Here is a 25,120-nt window from a genome sequence, read left to right as displayed (position 1 = left end):
ACCTGCCTTTCTCTCCTCCTAGCCTTATATTCACAATGTCTGCCTGTAGCTTTTGTTGAGGGCTTTGTTAGTCTTGTCGAGTGGAGTTTTTAAGGGTGGGCTGCTATCTTTATTCTCGTAAGAGATTTAAAGTGTTTTATAATGGTTTGATGTTATTTTTGGTTAAGACATTTGTTTTTGTTCGTTGCTTTGGCTGTGGTTCACCTGAAAGCTAAATTCTCTCTTTACGCCTGCAAATGCGTTCTAAATATATTCAGTAGTTATCAAATCTGTTTGTGCCTGCATTGGCATAATATTGCATAACACATGCTCACAATGCAGGTATTTAGAAGGTATAATGTTTCCTATGTTTGTTTAGCTGGTGAGCATTCTAACCCTAAAGTGTTGCTGAGGCTGATGGGTATGTCGTTTTTATTAGTTCAGTCGGTATTTGATCATAAATTAATGTAGTGGACAATTTTTTTATTTGTCCAACACTTTGTTGAACACTTTGTTGTGTGTGATACCCACATGGGCAAAACACAGATGCTTTCTGGACAATCCACTGGTTTTGGATGCAGATCTATACTCAGGACCACAAGTCAAGGTATCTAAGCTGCAACAGTTTGGAGCGTTATTCCTTTAAGACAGGCAACTTCCTCAACTTTGTAGATGATTATTGGCAAAATTTCTGGAGTATCTCTGTAACACTTGTCTGTTGAATATTAATATTTACAATTCAGTGTACATTATTTGTGATTGGCAACTGTAATACTCGTGGAGAACATCAGTTTTCCCACAAAAAAATGTTCACTTAAATTCTTCTAGCTCCATAAATTTGACATTTCTAAGTCCAGCTCCACTGCCTAAAGATTTATCGATTGTTGTTTACAGACGTCCTGCACAACATTCAGTGCTGTCACTTAAGTTTCAAAAAAGGTTCTGTACGTGGTGTTTTGGACAGTCAGCTTTCAGCACTTTGAAAGTGTTTTCAAATTTATCTGCATTAGTGTGAACATGGCCTCACTCATTCACTCACTCACTTGGCCTCTCTCCCTCCCACTGCTTTCAGGAGAGATTCTGCGTGGGTTTACACTTGAGTTTTTGCCATGTGCTTTCTACCCCCTGCTCTCTCTCTCTCTCACACACACACACACACACACACACACACGCACACACGCACACACACACACACCCTCCCCCACACTTCCCAACACTGTCCAAAGATTTTATGAGTTTGTGTATTTCTATCTGTGACTGAATGTGAGTGTGTGTGTGTGTGTGTGTGTGTGTGTGTGTGTGTGTGTGTGTGTGTGTGTGTGTGTGTGTGTGTGTGTGTGTGTGTGTGTGTGTGTGTGTGTGTGTGTGTGTGTGTGTGTGTGTGTGTGTGTGTGTGTGTGTGTGTGTGTGTGTGTGTAATAGAGAGATGATCAAACCTGGAAAATAATTGTGATTTCTAGGATAATTTTCACAACTCTGTTTAGGTATCATTGAGCAGTAGATCTTCACCCTCTCATCAGTGAAAAACATTAATACAAAAAATTTAATTTATGTGAGAATTCTTATTATATAATTAATACATAAATATGATTATATGACAGAATAAATGCGGCTCCTTCGGTAGTTTTGGTGATAACATTAGCACAAAATCTGCTTTTGCCTTTCCTAAGGGGAAACATCCAGATGTGATTTTACACAGATTGCTATTCAGTTGCTCCTGATGCTGTTTTCCACTGTTTGTGTGGGTGGAGGGACATCAGTGTGTGTGTGTGTGTGTGTGTGTGTGTGTGTGTGTGTGTGTGTGTGTGTGTGTGTGTGTGTGTGTGTGTGTGTGTGTGTGTGTGTGTGTGTGTGTGTGTGTGTGTGTGTGTGTGTGTGTGTGTGTGTGTGTGTGTGTGTGTGTGTGTGTGTGTGTGTGTGTGTGTGTGTGTGTGGGCACATGTGAGTAGAGATGCCTGCCAGGTGTATGTGGCTGTGCATTCTTTGTCTCTCGCCAGGCGAGTCTGAGTATATTAAGTGGATATACTGTAGTGCTCGCTGGCTGTACAGTTGTCTGCACGACGGCAAATCCGTTTATTGTTTGCCTTTTTCCTTTAAAATGAATGACTCATTTCCAAAACTGACCTTCAGTTACATCCATTTGGTGCCTTTTATCTATTTTTGAATTCAGTTTTTCAGACACCACTGACAAAAACCATTCATCTCAAGATAGGAAAGAGAGGTTTTGCACCAGATTTAGCTGCTAATGAATGTTTTTATATGTCCCTGTTGCACAGTGTGTATTGTAACCCAGATGTCTTTCTCGTTTTTAGGCCATCACCAGTAAGAAAGCTATTAATCTAACAAAAAGTATATACTATATAAATATATGTCAATCTAGCATTCTGAATAGCAATCTTACAGTTATTATAATGCGTATGTAATGTCTCTGTCCACCAGGATCCTGGCCACTGCTGGTGCCCACATGAACATCCCAGTCGATCTTCGGACCCTGAGGGCTGTGCGAGTGCTGAGACCACTTAAACTCGTCTCTGGGATCCCCAGTGAGTCGGTTACTTACCCCTTATTGTAACGTCAAACTACAACATGTATGTTTTTTGAACATACATTTTAGTAAAAATCAAAAGAGCCACACAACCTAAAAAAAATCAATTCCTTAAATATTCAGTTCAAAACAATGGCATTTTCCATACAAAATTGACCATCTGGGTTTTTACTCTTTTGAGGCTTTTTGAGGATTTTAAGCTATTAATTTTCCCATACATGTACAGTGTTTCCCATAATTTAACTAATTTGATTATCTATGTACACATCATTGGCACTACACAAATCAATTTAAACACACCATATAGTGAAGGTACCTTGATTAAGTCGAAAGCTAGAAAATATTGGGTCATTATTCTCTTAAATGTCTTCTATTACAGTGGCAACACCTTTTATTGATACAGCTGCAGTCTTTGGGATGATACAAATTCAAATAAAGTTAATGTGCTGTTTAAAATTTTTTTATTTCTGTTTTTCTTTTTATTTTAATTCAAGCTACCAACAAGTCTTGATGAGCATAAATACTAGGCTTTTGAAAACAACAGGAAATTGAACAATAATTAGGACACAAGAGCAACCTGCGCAACAGAAGATTTTAGCAATGTATTTGTGGAGTTGCATTATTTTGTATTATTCGGATGTCTTTTTCTTGACTTTAAGGCCTGCAGATTGTGCTGAAGTCCATCATGAAGGCCATGATCCCGCTGCTCCAGATCGGCCTTCTCTTGTTCTTCGCCATCCTCATGTTTGCCATCATCGGTCTGGAGTTCTACAGTGGGAAGCTCCACCACACCTGCCTGCCATCAGATGACATTCTTGGTAAGATCCGCACAAACTACAAACAGTAAAAAGTTATAAGTCAGATAAAACTTTAGAATAAGTCCAACTTAGTTTGAGTGTTTTGCAAAAGGCACATCTCCTAAAATGTCTTGGTGTGTTGGTTTTACTGTTGGCAATTTCAAGTCCAGAATAACCTTAGATGGGAACTTTGTGCAGTTCTCAGTTACACCTAGTCTCCTTCATACATGCCAGGGCAGTGGGTATGAGCTGCCAACATACAAATCTCTCTCTTCTCCCTTGTCATCCTGTGCTGTGTGTTGGTCAATGCCCAGGCAGCTGCCACTAGCTGTCACAACTCATGAGGGTCAATCTAAATGGGAGCCAGAGAGGGTAAAAACTCGCATGGAGCTGCTCGGCTCATCCTTTCCATTGTTGTAGCTGGGAAAATCAATCACGACAGCTCAATGACTGACAGTTGATTGAACAGCGGAGAACATCTTCACCGGGGTTCTGCACCAGTCAGGGTCCAAGCATGCTTGACAACCCATAAATGCAAAGAAAAGTGAGATGAGGATCAAAGGATCAATGAGAAAAGGTCAAACTAGAAGTGACTATACAAGGGCAAGGTGCAACATTCTTCACCTTGCTGATGGGCATTCATCTGAGAGGATGTGGTTGTTGCCACAGTAGCTAACAAGAAAAGCACTCAGAGAGCGCAGTACTCCACCAAGGCTGCTCAGTTGATGTATCATTTCCGACAGATGAAATCTTTAATAAAAAATGACCTTGCGCTGAGCACAGGCATGTGTTATGCATGTGCATGTTATGCTATAATTACTCTTATTGTTGATCAGTTCATCACTTTTGGCAAGCCTTTGTTTTGCTAGTGTTAAAATAACTGTTCCCTCCATGCATTTATTTTGTAGGCGTATTTTTAATCTTACGGGCTTTTATTTTGTCACCATTCCAGCGGCACAGGAAGTGTTTATCTAAGAAGCGGTTTCTTGACATGACAAAGATGCTGCCGACAGTTCACGTCAAGATGAGAGAAAATGGTTCCATGCTGTTGCTGTCTAGCAAAGGATGTGTATAAACCTATAAGCACCTAGCTGGAATGGGGACAAACTCTTATGGTGTTTCCTGAAGAAAGGAGTGAAGGACAGAAAGGTGCATTTGTGTTCAAAATAAGGCTGACGGCTGAACGTAAATAAAGGCTTTGTGAAACATCAGGAGCTTCACCATTGTCTGGCTGGGGTTTGCTACATCACGTGACCTAAATATGTAGCAGGCGGCAGGAATTGATGGGACTCAGAAACACCCCACAGTTTAACCATTTGTTTCTTGTATGATTTCCAACTGATAAATCACAGTCATTTTGTAGTAGGATCACAATCATGTGATCGTCAGCAGGTAACTGACACAGTGTTCACGTCATGGTTACAGCAACGCCATGCCGGCAGCTATATCTGGCAATGGGAAATCTTTAACAAAGCCCTGGATCCAGACTATAAGCCGCATCACTGTGAAAATTTAATGAGGTGGTCCTTGTGTCATTTATGACTTCCCCTGAAAATGTCATCCAAATCTGTTTGTCCGTTTTTGAGTAATGTGTGACATGGACAGACAGACAGACAGACGGATTCACGGACAAACGTACGCCGATCGTCACATAACTCCGCTGTTCCTTGGCGGAGTAAAAAACAGTTTTGACAGCTAGCCATAGTCACACGCACTCCCAAGGTCACTTAACATGCTAGCCTGAGAGTGTAAATATGAGAGGATCTGCTACAAGATGGCAACCACCCCTCAGAAATACTTTTTCTCGAGACAACCTGCGTTCATGGACTGACCATGACAGCTGCATCGTTTAGTGGACAATCCAGAGTCAAAACAACTGGAAGGTCAAGTGATCCTTACAGGGAAGAAAGCAAGAATGCATGATTTGTGCCAGGGACAATTAAATAGAGGGACAGGAGGCCACGTGTCACTTCAGGTGATTGTCTTTGGACAGATGTGATGAAGCTTTAGTGATTGGTCAAGCTAGAGGTTGCTTCCCATAATTAGATACCGAGCAGGTCTGAAACACAACAGGTTGAATGTGGACAACATGAAATCAAAAGTCATCCCCATCAGCCTAACATTGACTATGTGGTGAGGTTCATGAAATTACACTTGGAATGCTTCGTCATCCATCATCATTACCACTAGCATAAGAAGTATATTTTCCATCAGGGTTTCGTTTTGGGTTATTTATGACTGACTGTGACTGATTCAACACCAGGTATACAAAATCTGTGATTGTTTCCAAACAGCGGGTGTGGGCATCTTTGTTTTAGAAACTGAGGCCTTTAGTAGATTATAGTAGCACAGAGTTCAGACATATTATTAGAGTTGTTGCTCGCTGGTTCAGCTGCTGATTAATTAGTCAACATCTACCCTGTAATCACAGCTATACAATAGCATTTACTGTCATCACCAAACACAACATAGAGATGAATAGTGGATGTAAAACCTGCATAATTTCACAGTACCCAGAGTGGGAAAAATAAATCTGTCCAACCCAGAATTCTCCAGTGGGCCCTTAACTTTTAAACTTCCCCTTCAAATTAGTTTCAAGACGTGCCTTTCAAACCCTCTGTCAGGTTTTGGGGTTTAGAGTTTAAGCTGCAGTAGATTAATACATGACTATCTGTCAGTGTGTGCATTATGTATGTATTTCAATAAACAGAATACTAACATTTTTATTTTTTATTTTTGTAGACAATGAGACTGTTGACTCAACAGAGCTGGCATTTGCTTGCGGAGTGAGGAAGTGTCCAGAGAAGTACGACTGCAACGACACCTGGATCGGGCCCAATGATGGCATCACGCAGTTTGACAACATCCTGTTTGCTGTTCTCACCGTCTTCCAGTGTATTACCATGGAGGGATGGACAGCCGTTCTCTATAATGTAAGCTCAAGTATTCAGTTAACATATCAACTCCAAAGCATCACAGTGACTTCTGTTAGATGTTTAATAACACGACTGTTTGGGATTTCAGACCAATGATGCCTTGGGTCCTACATGGAACTGGATGTACTTCATTCCTCTCATCATTATTGGCTCATTCTTTGTCTTGAACCTAGTGTTGGGTGTCCTGTCTGGGTGAGTTTTTCTTTTCATTTATGTATAATTGTAGGTATTTCCATCCTCACTTATGTATTATGGATTAAGACAGTTGTTTTTGTGCTTATCTTTTCAGAGAATTTGCCAAGGAGAGAGAGAGGGTGGAGAACCGGAGGGCCTTCATGAAGTTGCGTCGCCAGCAGCAGGTGGAACGAGAACTGAATGGCTATCGAGCCTGGATAGACAGGGCAGGTACTGGGCAGCAGAACAACTTTACACCTTTTATTACAGTGAGTTAGCAGCCAGGTTCCAGTGAGCTGTTGGTCGACCGAAGAATGATACTGACTCAGTCTGTGGTCTTCTAAATGTGGGAGAGCTGCCCTAATCACTAGTGCTGCCCTAAAATCAACACATATCTAGTTATACTTGATGCATTTTGGATCTGGATGTTTTTCTGCTGTTATCACTCAAGGGTTTGTTCAGACAACTACATGTGCAAAAGCTATGTGAAAAGCAAAACAAGTTATTTCACAACTTTCAGATGGTCCAGATAAATATGTTTTTGATACAAAAATAGGAGCTGATCTTCCCAGCTTTCCAATTAATGCCCTATATACATGAGTGACAGCAGAAGCTGTTGTAAGAAGCAAGATACAAAATACAGCAATATGTGAGCTTTAGAAGTGCTGATATATATGTTTGTGAAATTTAGAGGGAGTCAGACGAGCTGTTTCTCACTGTTCTTAGTTTTTATGCTAAGCTAGGCTAACTGGCCTGTGACCATTTGTGTATATTTATCACACAAATGTGACAGTGATATCAGTCATCTCATTCAGCTCTTTCCTAGATAGTGAATGAGTGTAGTTCTCAAAAATGTTAGTCTATTCCATTGATTTTCACTGTTAATTCTGTAGTACAGAATACAATGCAGCCATAAGCTGACACAATGATTTATTAAATATCTGGCCTATTTTTTCGTTTTTGGTTTTAAAAGCATTTGCTCTGCAACAGATACTTTTGGTTTTGGATCTACAGTAGAGTAGCTGAGTTGAGTTGTACAAACACACAGTGCTGTAATGGCAATCTACATTGCTAGTCTCCCACGCAAGCAGAGAGTGAGAAAAAGGTGATACTGACTCACTGACTTAAATTTGTGTGCATGTATATATGCGCACGCGCATTTGTGTGTATTTGTGTGATTTCATGCATGTGTGTGTGTGAGAGAGAACTGCTGTGCATATTTATGTGTGCATGGATGTGGGAGAGTGTGGGAAGAGGGGGAGAAAAGAGAGAAAGAGAGAGAGATGTGGCGAGAATGTAAGAGAGAATAAGAGCTCTGTCTTTAAAGGAGGTCATACTGGCCTCTCAAAGCAGCGTTTACATCAGTTTGGCCTCAGATCCTGCAAATGTTTGCAGACATCCTAAACAGTACAACCTTGAAATGTATGTTTCCATGTCTGATGGTTGAGCTGTGCTTTGATGAAAACAAATACGTCTGTGTGTAACCTCCAGTTTCACTGTATTACAGAGGAAGTAATGCTCGCAGAGGAGAATAAAAATTCAGGGAGGTCACCGTTAGATGGTAAGTTAACGTCTGAGATTTGCAGTCACACCTATAGCTCATAACACCTTTATCCAATCCAACTACTTGTACCTTAAGCATCACTCTAGTCAACATTTTAGACCATACAAGAAAAATTCACCTGCAGGTATCCATAGCAACAATGCTCATATTAAAGTTACATTACTAGTTGACTCACAAAAACACTTGACCGTGGATGTAAACACAGTCCTGTGCCTTGATATAGAAAATAATAAATATATATAAACTGTGAAGGTTTACAGTCACTGCCTGTGTGTGTGTATATATACTGTATGTGTATTTGCATGTAAGTACACATACAGAATAAACACTGAGCTGGCTGTTCACATAAAAGTCTTTGAAGGTTACTTGGAGGAAACCCAGGAGATAAGGACAGAATTAGACTTTGGTTTTGGCTTCATGTATGTGTTACCAGCAGCAGTCTGTGGTATGGACTCGACGTCTGTCTCTGCCATTACCGTTACTAAGCTTATTTAGACCTTATTGAGCCAGTCGAAGTTATCAGTTAATTTGTGTTGGTTTCCACAAATAATTTATTGAAATTTATCAACTGAGAATCTCGATAAAGTTTTTGTGGAACATTTTCAGTGTTAAAGAGAGCAAGTAAGAAGACGGGTGCACGACGAGGAGCACCGGGGGATGACAAGTATACAGACATGTCTACTGCCAGTGAGTGAAGAACATTTCAGTCTGTTCTTTACAGCAGGCTACCTCCGCCTTTCTTTCCAGGATACTGATTGTCTCAGAGTTCTTTACTAACATACAACTAACTCTTAAATCTCCTGCCCTCCTGTGTGTAAAACCTTTGTCTTCTCATTTGTTATTGTGCTTCTTTGTCCTTCAGGCATGTCGAGATCAAGGATGAACTTCCGCAGCGGCCGTCGTGGCCCGGCTGCCTACCTGCGACGTAAAGAGCGCATGTTGCGTATCTCCATCCGCCGCATGGTGAAGACCGACACTTTCTACTTGATGGTGCTCAGCCTGGTTGCTCTCAACACCATCTGTGTGGCCATCGTCCACCACAACCAGCCCAACTGGCTCACCATCTTCCTCTGTGGGTTACATTTTTCCTTGATTTATTAGATAAAAAAATGTCATGTCTTATAAATGCGTTGTTTTGAGCAGTAAGCTGCCCAGTTCTGCTTTTTGACTAAATTGCTTCTTTTTTTCTCATCTCCAGACTATGCAGAATTTGTTTTCTTGGGGCTGTTTCTGGCTGAGATGTTTTTGAAAATGTATGGCCTGGGTTTCCGGCTCTACTTCCATTCATCTTTCAACTGCTTTGACTGTGGGGTGAGGTCCTTCATCTCTTATTCTGACATTCTTATTCTGGAAAAAAAGAATGAAAAGGCATACATCAAACAAAAAAGGAGAATTTCTGCTGCATGGTAGGTACCTAAGTAATTGATAAAGGTTGTGTTAAAATGATTTCCTATTATTACAACCGTTTTATTTGATTTTCAAAATATAAATCAGCAAGAAAACCGTTCTCACAGTTAACATATACAAGCATTAATACGGCTTATATCTGTCACATTTTGTGCTTGTGTAAAAGGGAAACTCAAAGAAAAACAAAAAAGGAGAAACGGGAGACACTTACCACACATTAACACATTAATGAAGATTAGTCCAATTTTTAAAATACAGCAGAGAAGCCTTTAGTAGTATGCTCTAGCTGTTCAGAACTGGAAGTGTGTCATTACATCCTCCATTAAACCTGTTTATTACCTGATGATACAACCTTTTTTCTGTTATCAAGAAAGCAATAAAAAAAAAAAAAAAAAAAGGCTACAGCAGCAGCTTGGTTAGCTGTGCTCTCTGTGACCAACAAACTGTTAAGATCAATAGCAGTGCCATACATGCTTAGCTGCCAGTTTGTTAGGTACGCCTACCTAAAACAGGAGTACTTTTAGCTCATGAATTTCTCTTCATGAAGGTTATCAGGTTTTGGTTTGCGCTGCTTTAAAGAAGCGTTGAGAAACTGTGGGATCATTTTGAATGTTATTTTGTCCACCCCAATTATACTAAACTTAATTACCTGTTTTTCTTCAATGAAACGGCATTACATTGTACCGTCATAAATGCTGCTTCAATTTAGGGCTGTTTTAGTTTTAGCGCATGGTTTACATAATAAACTGGCAGCTGAGTGAAAATCTGAGAGAGTAATAAACACCCATACAAAACCCCACATCTGCTCTCTTCTACTCTAGATAATGAAGGTTTTTTTTACATGGAAGCTGATCATATGGAACTTACTGCAGTTTTTTTTGTTTATGTGTCTCACATGTCTTTATGTCTTGCAGGTCATCGTTGGCAGCATCTTTGAGGTGGTTTGGGGCTTCTTCAGGCCTGGAATGTCGTTTGGCATCAGCGTACTGAGGGCGTTGAGACTACTGAGAATTTTTAAGATCACAAAGTAAGATTGTCCAATTTTAAAGCATAACATGTCAGCTTAGGTTGTAGAAGTGTGTTTTTTATTTACAGATTCCAACTGAAAAAGACTCAAAGGATGTATTGTTTATTTTTGCTAGATACTGGGCCTCTCTCAGGAACCTGGTTGTGTCCCTCATGAGCTCCATGAAGTCCATTATCAGCCTGCTTTTCCTCCTCTTCCTCTTCATTGTGGTGTTTGCTCTGCTGGGAATGCAGCTTTTTGGAGGGAGGTAAGTATTGACATCTTCAATCCTCAATTATTATGAAAAAAACTCCATTTTGCTGTATATTTCAACTTACATATCTGATCGTGCCACAGTTCTGCGAACTGAACAGCAGTTTCCTCAATGGCATCTTTGATGAAGAGGAGAGGAAATGATACGTCCGGATGAAAATAGCTCTGCATCCTCCACCTCCTCCCATTCCTCCTCCTATTCTTCCTGGGTCATATCTGACCCTGCTTTCTATCTGCCTTCCCTCTAGGTTCATCTTTGAAGATTACACTCCCACCAACTTTGACACGTTTCCAGCTGCCATCATGACAGTGTTTCAGGTTTGGCTCCCACAGATACCCTCATTCTGCCTGCTCTCCATGACACATTGCACCCTGGGATATTTCTCACCCCAGGCGCAGATTAAACAACTCTGCTCACTCGCTCTCCACCCCCTGCCTCCGCTATCATCCCACACATCCATGCACACATATGCGCACATGAATATCAGACAAGGGAACAAGTGAACAAGTCCACATCAGATCTGCTACAAACCAGCTGCGCTGTAAAAGAGTGTTTTGATCAGCACACATCCATTGCTGCCATTTGTAGTACTATTTTTTGAACTGGTTGGCACAAAGGGGATATGTCGACTGATTCATATATTGTAAGGCCAAGGTACTCGTGAAAATACTGCAAGCTGTGCCATTATTAATGCTAAATAATCTGTGCGTTTGCCTGCAGATTCTGACTGGCGAGGACTGGAACGAGGTGATGTATAACGGCATTCGCTCGCAGGGAGGCGTACAGTATGGCATGTGGTCATCGATCTACTTCATAGTGCTCACACTGTTTGGAAATTGTATCCTTGTTGACCTCAGAAGTGGTCATAGAGCTCTGATATAACCATGCTGCCTGTACATGATCAGTGGTGGAAATATTCAGATGGAAGCAACAACACCACGTTTAAAAATGGAAGGGGACAGCTGAATCATCGGACACCTAACACTGAAAGAGAATATCAGTATCATTTCCAGTGTTTATTTCTCTATCATTTGTGCAAAATCAGTCTGAATATTGTGTGAAATATCTCAATTTCATGTGGCATATTACTTTACTACTTCAGTATTACTTTTTATCTTGTTTTTTTCATGCTAAAAGCAATTAGGTAGTTTCTTGTATTTATTGCAATTTATTTTGTATTTGTTACATGTTTTTTAAAATTTGTTTTTCATCTAAAGCGTAACTGTTACTGTTGTATAAATGTAAGGGGGTTCAATATTTTCCCCTGCAATGTGAAGGAGTAAAAGTATATATCAGGAAATATTGAAGTAAATACCTCAAGTACCTTCAAATTGTACTCGTGCTTGAATCTACTTATGCATTTAAAATGTATACAGCAAATGTCAAATGCACTGTGACACAAAGTTTCAGTGTCACCTTCATTTATAGACTGAAATACTGTTTGCACATCCATAAAGTTTAAAGATGTAACATGTGCTCTCAATCTTAAGCATGATTGAAAGATCATTTATGCCCTCAGCATCACCATGTGAGACAAAATTAACTAAAATCAAGTTTATGTTGCTTGCTTTTTGTCAGCTTTTAGCCGTATCTCATGGTCTTCATCAGTGAATGAAACAGAAAAACTACTCCAGGACCCTGAATGAAGACCAGAAAGAGATCAGCTTTCTGTGAACAGCAGAACTAAGCCTCATCACAGCATCAGTGGGGGTGTGGTCTCTGTGGGTGGACGACATATAAATCCACATTTGAACAGAGACAGATGACACGATAACACCCGAGAGGTCTTTCTTTGCTTCTGAGAAACATGAAATTGAACTCCCCTAAAAGCAAGCAATGACTATGATTTGAGATTATATTAGACTATAGATTATAAATCCTGATCCGTACCTGCTTTTTGGCGCATTTGTTCTTAACTGCGTTCATGACAGATACACTGCTGAACGTCTTCTTGGCCATCGCTGTGGATAATCTGGCCAACGCACAGGAGCTGACAAAGGTTTGCCCTGTGTTTACCTCCATCTTGTTAGTTTGCCATGAAATGATTGGTTTTTGTGGTGTATGTTTAATGTGCACAGTGTACATCGATTGTCTTTGTCAGGATGAAGAAGAGGAAGAGGAGTTCTTTAACCAGAGGTACGCCAGAGGAAGAGATGGCTTAATATCGGAGTAAGTTATTTGTTATTAACTAAGAAAATTACCATGTCCAGATGAGATGTCCAGAGCATTCTCAGCTCTTAAGTGACTCTCTTCAGTGAATGACTGTTTCTCAGATCTGAACTCTTCCTGTGCAAATGCCAAATTTGAAATGGACCGAAAATTCTGTTGTCTTTCTTTGCACCAACTCAGACTTACTAAAGATATGGATGCTGTGAGAAAACTGCTTCTTGTATTCCTTCTGTTTATTAGACAGGAAATATTTACAAAGCAGCAGGAATAAGCCAATAAGATCATTATTTTCTTCAAGATTGTTGACTGTGGACACTCTGAGAAGCAGCTGTAGGCGTAACTAGTAAATGTTTCACACAGTATGTTCCTGAGCTGCATGGTGAATGTAAGTTAGAAAGGCATGTTTAATGCACTCATGACAAAACTGTGAATGTAAATTGAATGTGCCTAATTTAAAAGCATGAGTCATTACAGATCATTTCAGCAGCATTACTGAAACTCCTTCTGTAACTGTCTTGGCCTGTGATTGGTTATGGGCAGCTTGTTTTGTTATTGAGAAGAGGATGAGTTCCTGCTTCTCTCAGTGACCTGGGGGCTTTCCCTCAAGATTAATAATCCAATAAATTGGGAGGCGGAAGACAGGAGGTGTTTTTCAAAGGTTGTTGAGAGCAGTGGGAAGTCTGAATGTGTCAGTCTCCTGGGAGGAGGCACACTTTGGAGTTTTTCTGCGTAGTATGACTCTGATCACATTTTCCGTCGTGACAGTGGCATTTTTTAGAGAGGACAAAACTATTACAAATCCCGTATGAATCCTCGAGTGTCCTGCTGGGACACATTAAGTGTCTCATTCAGAACACTGACCTGGCTCCATTAGGACACCTCAGGCCTTTTTCACAGCAGACTGATTGACTGTAATAGCAGGAAACGTGCAGATGTATTCAGTCACTTTAATGACGGCTGCTGTCCACTCAGGGAGGGTACATGTTACAGACTGTCTCACTAGATCACCATACTGGAACATTTAATGGAACTGAGCCATCATTAACATTTATACAGCAAGTCTACTGCAAAAAGGATGTATTAACTAAACTAAAATGTAATTATATACAGTACAAAGTAGATTTTCCCAACCATGTCATATGATTATAGATAGATAAATGTTATTTTTTCTTTCTTAGCAGATGAGCCTTTATTTATACTCATATAATAAGAAAATCAACCTGCAGAGCTTGAAAACTTGCTTGAGCTAAGTAATTCTCGCCAGCAAATGTTGCAGGGCTTACTCGTTAAAGGGAAAAAACTGATTAGAGAAGCCCATTGGTGCATTGAAAACGAGGGTGTAGTTTGAAAATAAAACCCAGGAGGCATCTGGTAGTATGAAAGGTACTTGCTTTTCTGCAGCCGATGCTTACGTTTGGAATGTTGGAAGTTCCCCCCAAAATACAGGCATTTTTCTTTCTTATAGTTTTTGTCTTCATCTGGCACTTTATAGAATAGAGACAGACAAGAAATAAGGGAGAGAGCAGCATGATGTGCAACACATCTCAGTCTGGAATCAAACTATCAGAGTTACAGCAGTATAATATACGTCGTATTCATCCAACCACTGCGGAGGCCTAGGAGGGGTTTGTGAAACAACTCATGCCCCCCACTGCAATACCAAAGTGAATATTTCCGTGTAAGTGGTGGCAGAAGTATTAAGATCCTTTACTTAGGTAAAATAATAATACCATTCTGTAAAAATGCTCGGTTACAGGGGAAAGTCTTGTATTTAAAATATTTAAGTAAAAGTACATAAATATAGTCAGAAAAATGTACCTATAGTATTAAAAATAAAAATACTCAATGCAGAAACATGTCAACTGTGACTATTATACTATCCTATATTGTATCATTAGATTATTATTATGTATGAATGTAAAAGCAGGAATTGTCTGTTGTTGATTCAGGTGAAGCTCATTTTAAAAGATTTTTTAAAAAATCTTTTTCAAAATCTTGATTTAAAAAAAAAAAAATTTAAAATACAGTGAGAAATGCTGGTAGTGGCAGCTTCCTGCCCAACCAACAGTACAAAAATAATTCAAGATACAACAAGAAAAGCACTCAGAGAGCGCAGTACTCCTCCAAGGCTGCTCAGTCATTGTATGATTTCCAGTGGATAAGTCCTGATAAGTCTACAGTGGTGGATTTGTAGTAGGATTGCAATCATGTGATCGTCAGCAGGCAGGTGACGTAGCGTTCACTTGTTCTCATGGTTACACTGTCGCCGTGCTTCCATCTTGCAATGATAGAGAAATCTTTAACAAATCTGTGGATCCAGACTATAAGCCACGCCACTGCCAAAATGTAATCATGTTGTCCTTGTTTCATTTCTGACCTTCCCTGAAAATTTCATCCAAATCTGTTTCTCCATTTTTGAGTAATGTTGCGCACAGACAGACGGAAAGACAGATTAACAGACGGAAGGACAAATGTACGCTGATCGTCACATAACTCTGCCGCATTTCCTGTCGAAGTAGTAAACTTACTAAAACCATTCAAATTTAAAGCAGAAAATATTAACATTTCTAAAGCTGGGACCTGGAACTGTTGATACATGTAAAATTACTTCAACAACTGTGAAAAGAGTTGCCAATTAATTTCTTGCCCATCAGCTTATTGATTAATCATCAGATTGTTTCAGCTGTATGTGTATAAGCTGCATTAAATTAATGATAGGACATTGTATTTTATTAGCTCTTTGTTTTGTCTGCAAACATCTTTTTTTGTAAAATAACTAGCAAGTAAAGCTATGATATATGAGTATTAGACCATCAAATATAGTGATTCAGGTAAAGCACAAGCAGCTCAAATTTGTTCTTAAGTGCAGTACTCGGGTAAATGTACCTAGTTACATCCTCCTCTGCATATAACTGAATGTGGTGAAATACTTGTGCCACATTTTTTAAGTCTCTGCAAGTTGATTTTACATCTAAATGTACAGAGATCAGTCACTGCCTGCATGCCTCATTTGACCTGGCAACCAGTGACAAATATGCAATTCTGGTTATGGGTTAATTAAATAAAAGCAAAACACAAAGAAATACCTGAAGTGATACGATGGCTGGTCTTTGTAAGTCACTAAAGTCGTGAATGCAGCTTAGTTTTACAGCAGCATAGACTCTTTTAATGTTTTCTGACTCTCTAACTGTGACACTGAATGTATCATTTGTCTGTTACATATTTGAATGTTAGTCTTGTAAGTGTTGCCGCTATCAAGATGCTGATCTGATGCGTATTACAGTGTTTTTCTGGCTCCATCACGTTGTCTTGTTATATGCTTGTTATGTGGCACTGACCAAAATGTCATGTTCAATGACTTCCTGTCAGCTTTGGGATTAATTGGAATTGAGACACACTTGAATTAGGAAAATATTTCATGTTAATTTTCACCCTCGACTGAAATCTGCATTCTGAATCATAAAAGTGCTGAATTCAGCTGAGCAGAGTTTCTCCTGGACAGATTTTGCTCTGTGTCACAACAAATGTTCTGTATGTTGTAAAACACTAATGTCTTGTTTTCAAATAATCACTCATTGATCACATGGACAACTAAAGAATCTGAATACCAGTAAGTATAACTGTATGCATCTGTCACACAGAATTTCTCTCTTGAGTTTCCCTACTTGATTATTGAGATTTTTTTTTTCTCGATGTTTAACAATGTTTGCACTTTAATCCTGCACCTTCCCTTTTTGTTCTTGTGGGTTTGGTTTTTCTCTTTTACTTTTGATCTGTCCTGACCTCTCAGGTATTTTTTAGTTTTTGGATGTCTTTGTACTTTTGCACACTTTTCCATGGGATTTTTTTTGTTACTTATCAACTAACATTATAAATTCATAGAAAAGGTTTTCCCTTTTCTTGTAACTTTAATTTTATTTGTTTCAAGATTTTTTTTTTTTAATCTAAATTGGTATGCTGAATGGATACTAGCCGTGCTGTTTCTTGATGTCACCAGTTCCTTACCTGTTGGTCTGTTGCTGCTTCATATTGATGTATTGTATATTGTGGTCCTTAGTGGCAGAAGAAGACCCTACCTATACAGGAAACGGGCGATCCACAGGGGGCGACCAACCTTCCCAGAAGATCCAGATGGTGCGCCAGGCGCCGCAGATGAGCAGCCGCTTAATGGTTCCAGTGCCTTCGCCAACCGCCGCGAGAGGAGAAGGAAAGTTAACATGTCTGTGTGGGAGCAGAGAGCCAACCAGCTACGCAAGCGTCGTCAGATGGCGAGCAGAGAGGAGCTGTTTAGCAGCCCGACGGAGGACACCATGGAAACTCCCACCATCCCTCACCACAGCGCCGCCCTTTCACCAGAGGCCAGCCCGGCTCACCTGCCCGAGTCACCCATGTCGGTGGGGATGCCTCTACCTGAGCCCCCAATGTCCATCTCCATCCCCATCCCTGAGCCTCCGACGGCAGAGCCTCTGGTAAGCCTGGGTGATGAGAAAACGGGAGGCGCAAACCACCGGACTACAGGCGGAGGCAGACACAGGATGGCCCGAAAGTTCAGGTCCAGTCAGGGGCCAGAGGAAGGAGCCCGGCACAGACGTCACCGTCACCGCGAAGCCCGCCCTGAGGCCAAGAGTCTGGACTGTACACAGCCACCGCATGAAGTGCTACATCCCAGACGGTCGCTCAGCCAGGAGAGGAAGATACTGGATGAGAGGGAGGAGAAGGATGAAAGAGAGGAGAGAGCAGAGGGAGAAGGAGGGTCAGCCCAAGATGATGGTGGAACATGCATCGCCAATCCATATGTAGACGTTGGGGATGATTGTAGAAGGTAAGGCTGTTATAATGTATTTCTTGATGGGAAGTTTTCCAAAGAGGGATTATCAGGTTCAGAGCTTTCTCATTGACAGTATTTATCTGATAAAAATCCATTTCATCTGAAACAATGTGGATGTTTCCCTCTACAAGTGTCTTGTATCTTGTAATCACTGTGTTTACTTTTTCTCTACTTAAGAACAAGTTTACTTTCCCAGGCCTCAGATGCCCATATAGACACTGGAAAAAATATTACCATAATCATTCATCAACCTTTCTACCTGTCCATATATGTTCAAAAGAGATTCTTTACTCAGATGTATCCTTTTATATAACAATAGTTTAACTGAAGTTAATGTGAGTCTGCAGTAGTTGATTTCTCTAAATCAGACTGTTGAAACCTCATTTCAGCTTCAGTTAGCTTCAACTCACATGAAAATCAAGTTTTTTTTTAAATGTGTTAATATTAAAAAAAAACCTTTTTCACATGCTAGAAGGCAAATCATGGGTAACTGAGCATTTCCACCTTAAAACTGCAGCGTACTGATGACAGATTCATCACAGATTCAGACTTCAGTGGTTTCATATGTAGCACGACCAACAAACCAATCCTGTCAACTTACAGCATGGGATGTTCTGTATCATTATCCTTCTTCAGAATCGTAGACTAGTAGTCTGCAGCAACACTTGAGCTACACACTAACAATAACATGCTAATATGCATACAGTGACAATTACAACACTCAGTGTTTATCAGGTTTAATATTTGGGATTAGCACAAAACACAATATGCAACTTGGCAGTTGGAAATGTCATTATTTCTGCAGATCGTAAACTTAACAAATTTTTAGCTGATGTGTCCTTAGATGAAAATTCAAGGAATGACTGGTCTTTTTACATTTCATCTCATTGTATATGAAAATCTGCACTAAATTCCAATCCAACTTATAGCTATTCAAAAACGTTGACGGACATTTCCATGTGTAGAGCCAGTTTAGATAAGAACTTAAAGAGATTACAGGGCAGGATCATCTTGCATCACAAAAATATTCAGTGACATTTTAGATGTAATTGACCTGTGTAATTACACAGCAAGCTACGTACATATACACTACAGTTCAGTATATTCAAACTTTTGCACAGTTCATCTTACAGTAAATATACTGTTTGAATAATTTATTTCATGTTACAGAGCTGCTGGGTCAAGCACCGACATTCCCGATCCTCCTCAGTGCGAACAGCTGCTGGACTGTAGCTGGTCAGAGCAGGGTGAGGGCGGTCACTCAGATCAGTACGAGCCGCTGTGCCAAAACATCCCAGTGGAGACGGCTCTAGAGGCCACAGAGTACACCGTGAGTGCCATCGAGTCTGAGAACCGCCCCGTGTCCCTCAAACGTGACAAGTCCAACCTGGAGGGCAGCGTCGCCATCGAAATGTCCGCACAGCCGCTTCTGGAGCTCACGCCAATGACAGGTAGCACCGAAATCACTTCTCATTGTAGTCACACTGCCTTACATGCTGCATCATGAAGTGGGATTTATTGTCAGTATCACTGTACCACTGTGTGGAGGTGTTTCTGACATCTAACAAGAGTAGCCACTGTTGCAGCCTTTTTTTCTTTTGCCGAATCTATTGTGCTTGTGACTCATGTTGTTCTTTCTTTGTCATAGCTGTCCATGTGCAGCTCAAACGCTTTCTTTTTATTTCTTTGTGGGTTTTAGTGAACAGTAAGGAGTTGGAGGCATATCAGTCTGATCCGAACGATCAAGAGGAGGAGACAGAGGAGGAGGAACCCCACATTCCTCCTAAACCTGTAGCTCCAGACAGCATGTTTATCTTCAAGGCCTCCAACCCGTAAGAATCCACTGAATCACTGATCATCAGATGCGGAAAAATTATGTTTTGCTGTTTTTAAAATGCTTTCTTTCTTTTTTTTTTTTGCTTTCATCAATCTACAATAAATATCTTCCCCCTCATGGCACCACAGCATCAGGAGGATTTGTCACTATGTGGTCACTCTGCGCTACTTTGAGATGACCATCCTCCTCGTGATTGTGGCGAGCAGCATTGCACTGGCGGCCGAAGACCCCGTGTGCACGAATTCAGATAGAAACAAGGTGAGCTCAAAATACACCTCTACTAAAGTGTTGGTAGCTTCATGCATTAGTGAGAATTTAAAGAATGAAGCAGGTTGATGACACTCAACAAGAAACCCTTTTATACTGCAAGTGTCAACATATTTCAGAGCAGTGAGAGTTTGTAAGATGCATCATCACTCAGTGTCTTAAGCTTAAAGCTCTCGAAACTGATCCAAACATCTGCAGTCACAGTTCTATTATAACGTTGTTCAAATGGCATTACTGGAAAACTACACTCTTTTAGGCTCCACTTAACATTCAGTGGCCTGAATATGCGTGAAAATGTGTAAAAAATCTGATACTGTATTTCTGATGCCATCAACCAATTCTAAAAGCAGATCATACATAATTTGGAAGTACAAAGCCCCATATTTCAAATGGTGTGGACTATTTCAAAATATCATCATGGCAACAGCAACAGAACCAGAAGTAGTAGTAGTTCCTTACTATGTAGTAAGTTTGTGTACACTGAAAAATGTTAGTTTCTTGCCTTTTCTTTTATACTGTCTGTTGAGTGCAATGAACAAACTGTTTCCAATCTTCGGCCTTTTTCAGTAAAAAGGGAGTTAATTTTAGGAAATGAAATTATTAATAGTGTTGCTGTCATTTGTAGATTCAAAACATGACAGAAGTAGTTGTGTGAAGGATATAAACAGGAACTTCAGTGGTAAATTTAAGCTTCATTTGCTTTCTCACCGCCACAGTTGGCCGCATACGTGAAGATCTTGTTGGATCTTTGGTTTCAAAAAGTTATAGACAGTTGTTGAAATATGCTGGACTCACATTGCTGCAGGGTAATTGAATGGCGTTGCAATAACCACTGGCTAATGTAAGAATTACAGTATGCTTTCACTGTCAACCTGTTAATTTGCTCTGTTGAATTTTATGTGCATCGACGAGTCAAAATATTTAGATCACTCACATAAAGAAAGTGACGTTGATTATCTCAGAGCAATAGCACATGTCAAGGTCTGAAATGTATTAAATGATAAGTGAACAGCCATTTCTTGGACTCAACATGTTTGATGTTGAAGAAACAGGCAGGTATGTAGATCTGAAAGACAGGCAGGATGATCATGGTCAGCCAGACTGGAACATCTCCAGAACAACTGATGACTTAATGCTTTAAATCATCAGCGTGTACCTGATCCGTCACAGACATTTATCACCGAGGCAGCCGACATTTTTAACAAGTTACAACAATAATTCAACATAGATTTAAACTTACTTATTATAGTAAAATACTACTGATGAAGTCTTAGCTCAGTGCGACTCTGTCAGGTTTTGTGATCTCTAGTTGACATAACACTGTGTCAGCAACAATGTGTCATGACACATTTGGCTTCACGCACATCCAAGGTGAGAATCAGCAGCTCTGCCTGGGAAATAGCTGTGCAGTTTGTTTTTCACAACTTTTCACTTTTCTCATTATCATGGAGCGTGTCACGAGTACCCAAATAAGAACCCATTTGTAAAATCTGCACTGTATTTTGGAATAATATGAGGCACAGACAGAAAAACAGAGACAAGCAAAGTAATAATTAAAATGTTCCACACCAACTACTTATGACTGTCAGTCATTTCTTATATTTGGGAAAGCTAACATTACAATAGACGTCTCTCCCTGTTTGATTTTCTCTTCGTTAAAAATGTCTCTCTTTGTTGTTGTACTGCTCTGGAAGGACTCTGAAGGGACTCCGCCGGTTTTACACATCCAGATCAGTTTACTGTAGTTTGGATCAGCTTGTGAAAATGATTGTATAGCGTCATCTCTAGAATAAAATAACCCTAACCTAATTTTAAAATCTGTCTCACAAGTCACACAACTTAATTGAAGTGTAACAGTACATTGCTGGAGTGTCCCTTTATTATATCTCTGGGCTTATTACAACACCAAACAGCATGTATTTAGTGTGTAAAATGATGCAAGTGATCCAGAGTCAGATAGAGGAATTAGAATTTCCTGTATGTTTCTATATTTTTTTCAGTTAAGTAGTAATGTTGGGTAGCTTAAGATACACTTTGACACTGCTTACAAATGTAGTGATTCATCCTATAATGGTTAACAAGTTCATTACCATTGGATGAATGGGACTAATGTCCATTACATCTCACCTGTGGAGCTGTACTTGTAGTTGTGAATGTGTCATTTTGATGCTAAATGAAAGAGAATTTATCCTCAGAGAAGTCTTGAGTTGTTGATAAAAGTCTTCAAAAGTTTTTCGTGTTTTTCCAATTATCCAGGTCCTTCGATATTTTGATTATGTCTTCACTGGAGTGTTCACCTTTGAAATGATCATCAAGGTGAGTGACTGAAACACATCTATTTTCCACTTTCAAAGAATTGAACTTGAGGTTTACCTTGGGGAGTGTTTAGTCCCTGTGTCTATTTAATCTGTTGTGTTGACATGGCCATGGCGATGTGTGTTTGTCCTTCAGATGATAGACCAGGGTCTCATTCTGCACGATGGCTCTTATTTCCGAGACATGTGGAACATCCTGGACTTCATTGTAGTGGTGGGAGCTCTGATTGCCTTTGCTCTAACGTGAGTCACTATACAGTGCTGCTCGCTGATGACTAACAACTGACTCACTGCTGCAAATAACGTTCTGAGCATACAGTATTGTTATAAACAACTTTCCCTCAGAAACTGCAAATATGGAGGCCTGTCTGGTCCTGCACGGTGTTTAACTCAGACTTAACATTCACTGCGGGGCTACAACCAGAGGAAAAGACGGGTTTTTATGTAATTTACACGAGTGAAGTGTGTCATGACGGATGTTCAAAGCCTCTACAGAAATTTTTTTCTGTTGTCTTTCCCAGCATGAGTGTGACAGATAACGAACTAAATCTTCTGTGCATTTCGGTGTACTGTAGAGGACTGTACTGTATGTTAATTTCTCTGTTGTGAATATAGCTGTGATCCTTTGAGCTTTGCTCACGTTGTATCTCTCTTTATGCCTCGATTTTTTTTTCTCTGTTGTTCCTGTGGATTTTATCACTGTTGGGGCTACCAGGAATGTGATGGGGTAAAAATTTCTGTCACACTAAATGTAAACATCTCCCATAAGCTTCTCATATATTTCCTTTAGTTTTATGTGTCTTCAATTTTTTTTTCTTTTTTGTTCTTGATTTCTTTTGGGTTTTTTTGTCACATTTTCTACACCAACCTGCGGACTCTGGCAGGTATCAGGGGTAAAATCACTGATAATTTGGCTTCACTACATAGTAGCTTCTACAATCCAGGTAAGGATTTGTACCGTATTTGTTCCCTTGAGTTGGACATTTTTGTAACAATATTAATGAAAAACAATCCATTATTCAGTAAAATGTAATAAATGTAATACCACATTGTTTATTGTGCAAGTATCTCAGTCCGTAATCAAAATTAAACCTTAATACACGCATACACAGATAAAATTTAAGGTTAATACAAGGATGAGGACAAATAGAATGATTATCATTCAATTCTATAACCATTATAGAACAAATTTAGTTATTGGAGGTGAAAAAGCAAAACACTATCAGGGTAATTTGAGGGATTCAAATAGGTACAAACCCTAAGAGGACACAAACTAATATTGACTGTGTTATTTTTATGTACGCGCATGTGGTAGACACTTATACACTATTATACACTTATACATATTGTCAAAAATTTTACCCTTGACATCTGTCAGTCTCAAAACAAACACCGAAGGTGAAGTGTCATGTCTCATTGTTTCCTGTCATATGCACTTGTGCTTATATTTTGATTTTCCTAAGTTTTTCCTTTTTAAATGTGTCTATGCCACATGTCTTTGTACTGCTGCTTTGTGCTGCTGTGTTTCTTACTACTGTTCTTCAATATCAACAGAAACAACAAAGGTCGAGACATCAAAACAATAAAGTCCCTCCGAGTTCTGAGGGTTCTGCGGCCTCTTAAAACCATCAAGAGACTTCCAAAACTCAAGGTATGATGTAAACATCTGCAAACACTAGCCAGTATTTATTTTTTTGGTTTTATTTTACAGGACTCTGATATATTTGCTTTTCCTCTCTCTTGTCTCTATCATCTACAGGCAGTTTTTGACTGTGTGGTCACGTCCCTGAAGAACGTCTTCAACATTCTCATTGTCTACCAGCTCTTCATGTTTATCTTTGCTGTCATTGCAGTGCAGCTCTTTAAGGGGAAGTTTTTCTATTGCACTGACAGCTCCATGAATACGGAGAAGGAATGCCAGTACGTGAATATCTGAGCCGCTCTCACAGTTCAGTTATTTGTTCCTACATTAGTCTTAGTGTAACTATACTGTGCACAATATACCTGAAAATTCTCTTACATACTCTCACTCAAAATGCACATGTACTGCCAAGCTACACATGAACGTTTTCTGACATTTTGTAAAATCTATTTTTTCTCTTTCTTGTGGAGAGTTAGATGAGCACATTGCTCCTATATACTTAAAATATGAAGCTCCAGCAAGGTTCACTTAGCTGTGCATAAAAACTAAAAACAAGGAGTAACAGCTGGTTTGACTGGCCAAAGGTGACAAAATAGGTCTGTACTTCCACCAAGTTCACAAATGTTTTTCCATTATATCTTATTGTTTCATGTGTACTGTAAAATATTCATATGGTGCTTCTAGGGGGAATTGTGCTGTCGATTGCTTATTTGCTTTTGAAGTCAACTTTAGTGAAAACCCAAAGTATAAAATATCAAAATTAAAACTAAAGACACAAACCTAACTCTGTATCCACCCAATTAAGAGGAGAGAAGGAAACAAAATGACAACTCTCCTTTAACAAACTTTCAGGCACGGAGTTAGCATCCATAACAGAAATACCTTTATAACCAATTTAACAAATACAACATTTCAACACAACAAAAATATGGACAAATTCTAGTCCTCACACAAATCACTGCAAATATTCTGGATGTAAGCAGACAGCAGAAAATAACCCAAAAGTGATCCTCAGACTTACTGGCTTATCCTACAAGAGTAATATTTACCTCCAACAAAACTTTCAACACCTTCTTTTTCAGTAAAACGGCTAGTTTAGTCTGTGAATTAAGTAAAACGATCAGCACTGGGCTGTTCTATTCCCCACAGAGGTTACTACATTGACTACAGCAGAGACAAAAAAGAGGTGAAGAGGAGAGAGTGGAGGCGACACGAGTTTCACTACGACAACGTCTGCTGGGCCCTGCTCACACTTTTCACTGTCTCAACTGGAGAAGGATGGCCTCAGTGAGTCTACTTACAAAATAATACACAGTTCATAAGATTGAAGCTCAGTTTTTGCTGCACAAAGTAGTTTTTGACGATCTGCACATATTGTTA

The 25,120-nt window shown here is 39.7% G+C and overlaps 1 protein-coding gene across 6 annotated transcripts in view; it reads left to right on the top strand.

Annotated features, from left to right (window-relative positions):
• Nucleotides 1–25,120, top strand: part of LOC111577408 (voltage-dependent R-type calcium channel subunit alpha-1E-like) — a 61,758-nt gene that overhangs the window by 24,932 nt on the left and 11,706 nt on the right. For 5 of the 6 annotated variants that reach the window (XM_055014136.1, XM_055014135.1, XM_055014138.1 and 2 more), the window contains 24 exons: nt 2,419–2,522; nt 3,184–3,342; nt 6,064–6,254; nt 6,346–6,449; nt 6,547–6,662; nt 7,939–7,992; nt 8,602–8,682; nt 8,858–9,067; nt 9,194–9,306; nt 10,317–10,429; nt 10,545–10,676; nt 10,930–10,999; nt 11,403–11,520; nt 12,614–12,681; nt 12,784–12,851; nt 16,909–17,673; nt 18,850–19,130; nt 19,379–19,511; nt 19,645–19,774; nt 22,040–22,099; nt 22,235–22,341; nt 23,653–23,749; nt 23,858–24,018; nt 24,890–25,027. In XM_055014136.1, the coding sequence (XP_054870111.1) occupies nt 2,419–2,522; nt 3,184–3,342; nt 6,064–6,254; nt 6,346–6,449; nt 6,547–6,662; nt 7,939–7,992; nt 8,602–8,682; nt 8,858–9,067; nt 9,194–9,306; nt 10,317–10,429; nt 10,545–10,676; nt 10,930–10,999; nt 11,403–11,520; nt 12,614–12,681; nt 12,784–12,851; nt 16,909–17,673; nt 18,850–19,130; nt 19,379–19,511; nt 19,645–19,774; nt 22,040–22,099; nt 22,235–22,341; nt 23,653–23,749; nt 23,858–24,018; nt 24,890–25,027 (3,573 nt within the window). The remainder of the gene's footprint in view (nt 1–2,418; nt 2,523–3,183; nt 3,343–6,063; nt 6,255–6,345; nt 6,450–6,546; nt 6,663–7,938; nt 7,993–8,601; nt 8,683–8,857; nt 9,068–9,193; nt 9,307–10,316; nt 10,430–10,544; nt 10,677–10,929; nt 11,000–11,402; nt 11,521–12,613; nt 12,682–12,783; nt 12,852–16,908; nt 17,674–18,849; nt 19,131–19,378; nt 19,512–19,644; nt 19,775–22,039; nt 22,100–22,234; nt 22,342–23,652; nt 23,750–23,857; nt 24,019–24,889; nt 25,028–25,120) is intronic. The other variant, XM_055014137.1, reaches the window with a different exon arrangement.

This window comes from Amphiprion ocellaris, chromosome 10 (assembly GCF_022539595.1).
Source record: "Amphiprion ocellaris isolate individual 3 ecotype Okinawa chromosome 10, ASM2253959v1, whole genome shotgun sequence".
Taxonomy (NCBI): domain Eukaryota; kingdom Metazoa; phylum Chordata; class Actinopteri; family Pomacentridae; genus Amphiprion; species Amphiprion ocellaris.
This window is presented reverse-complemented; position numbering and strand designations above follow the sequence as displayed.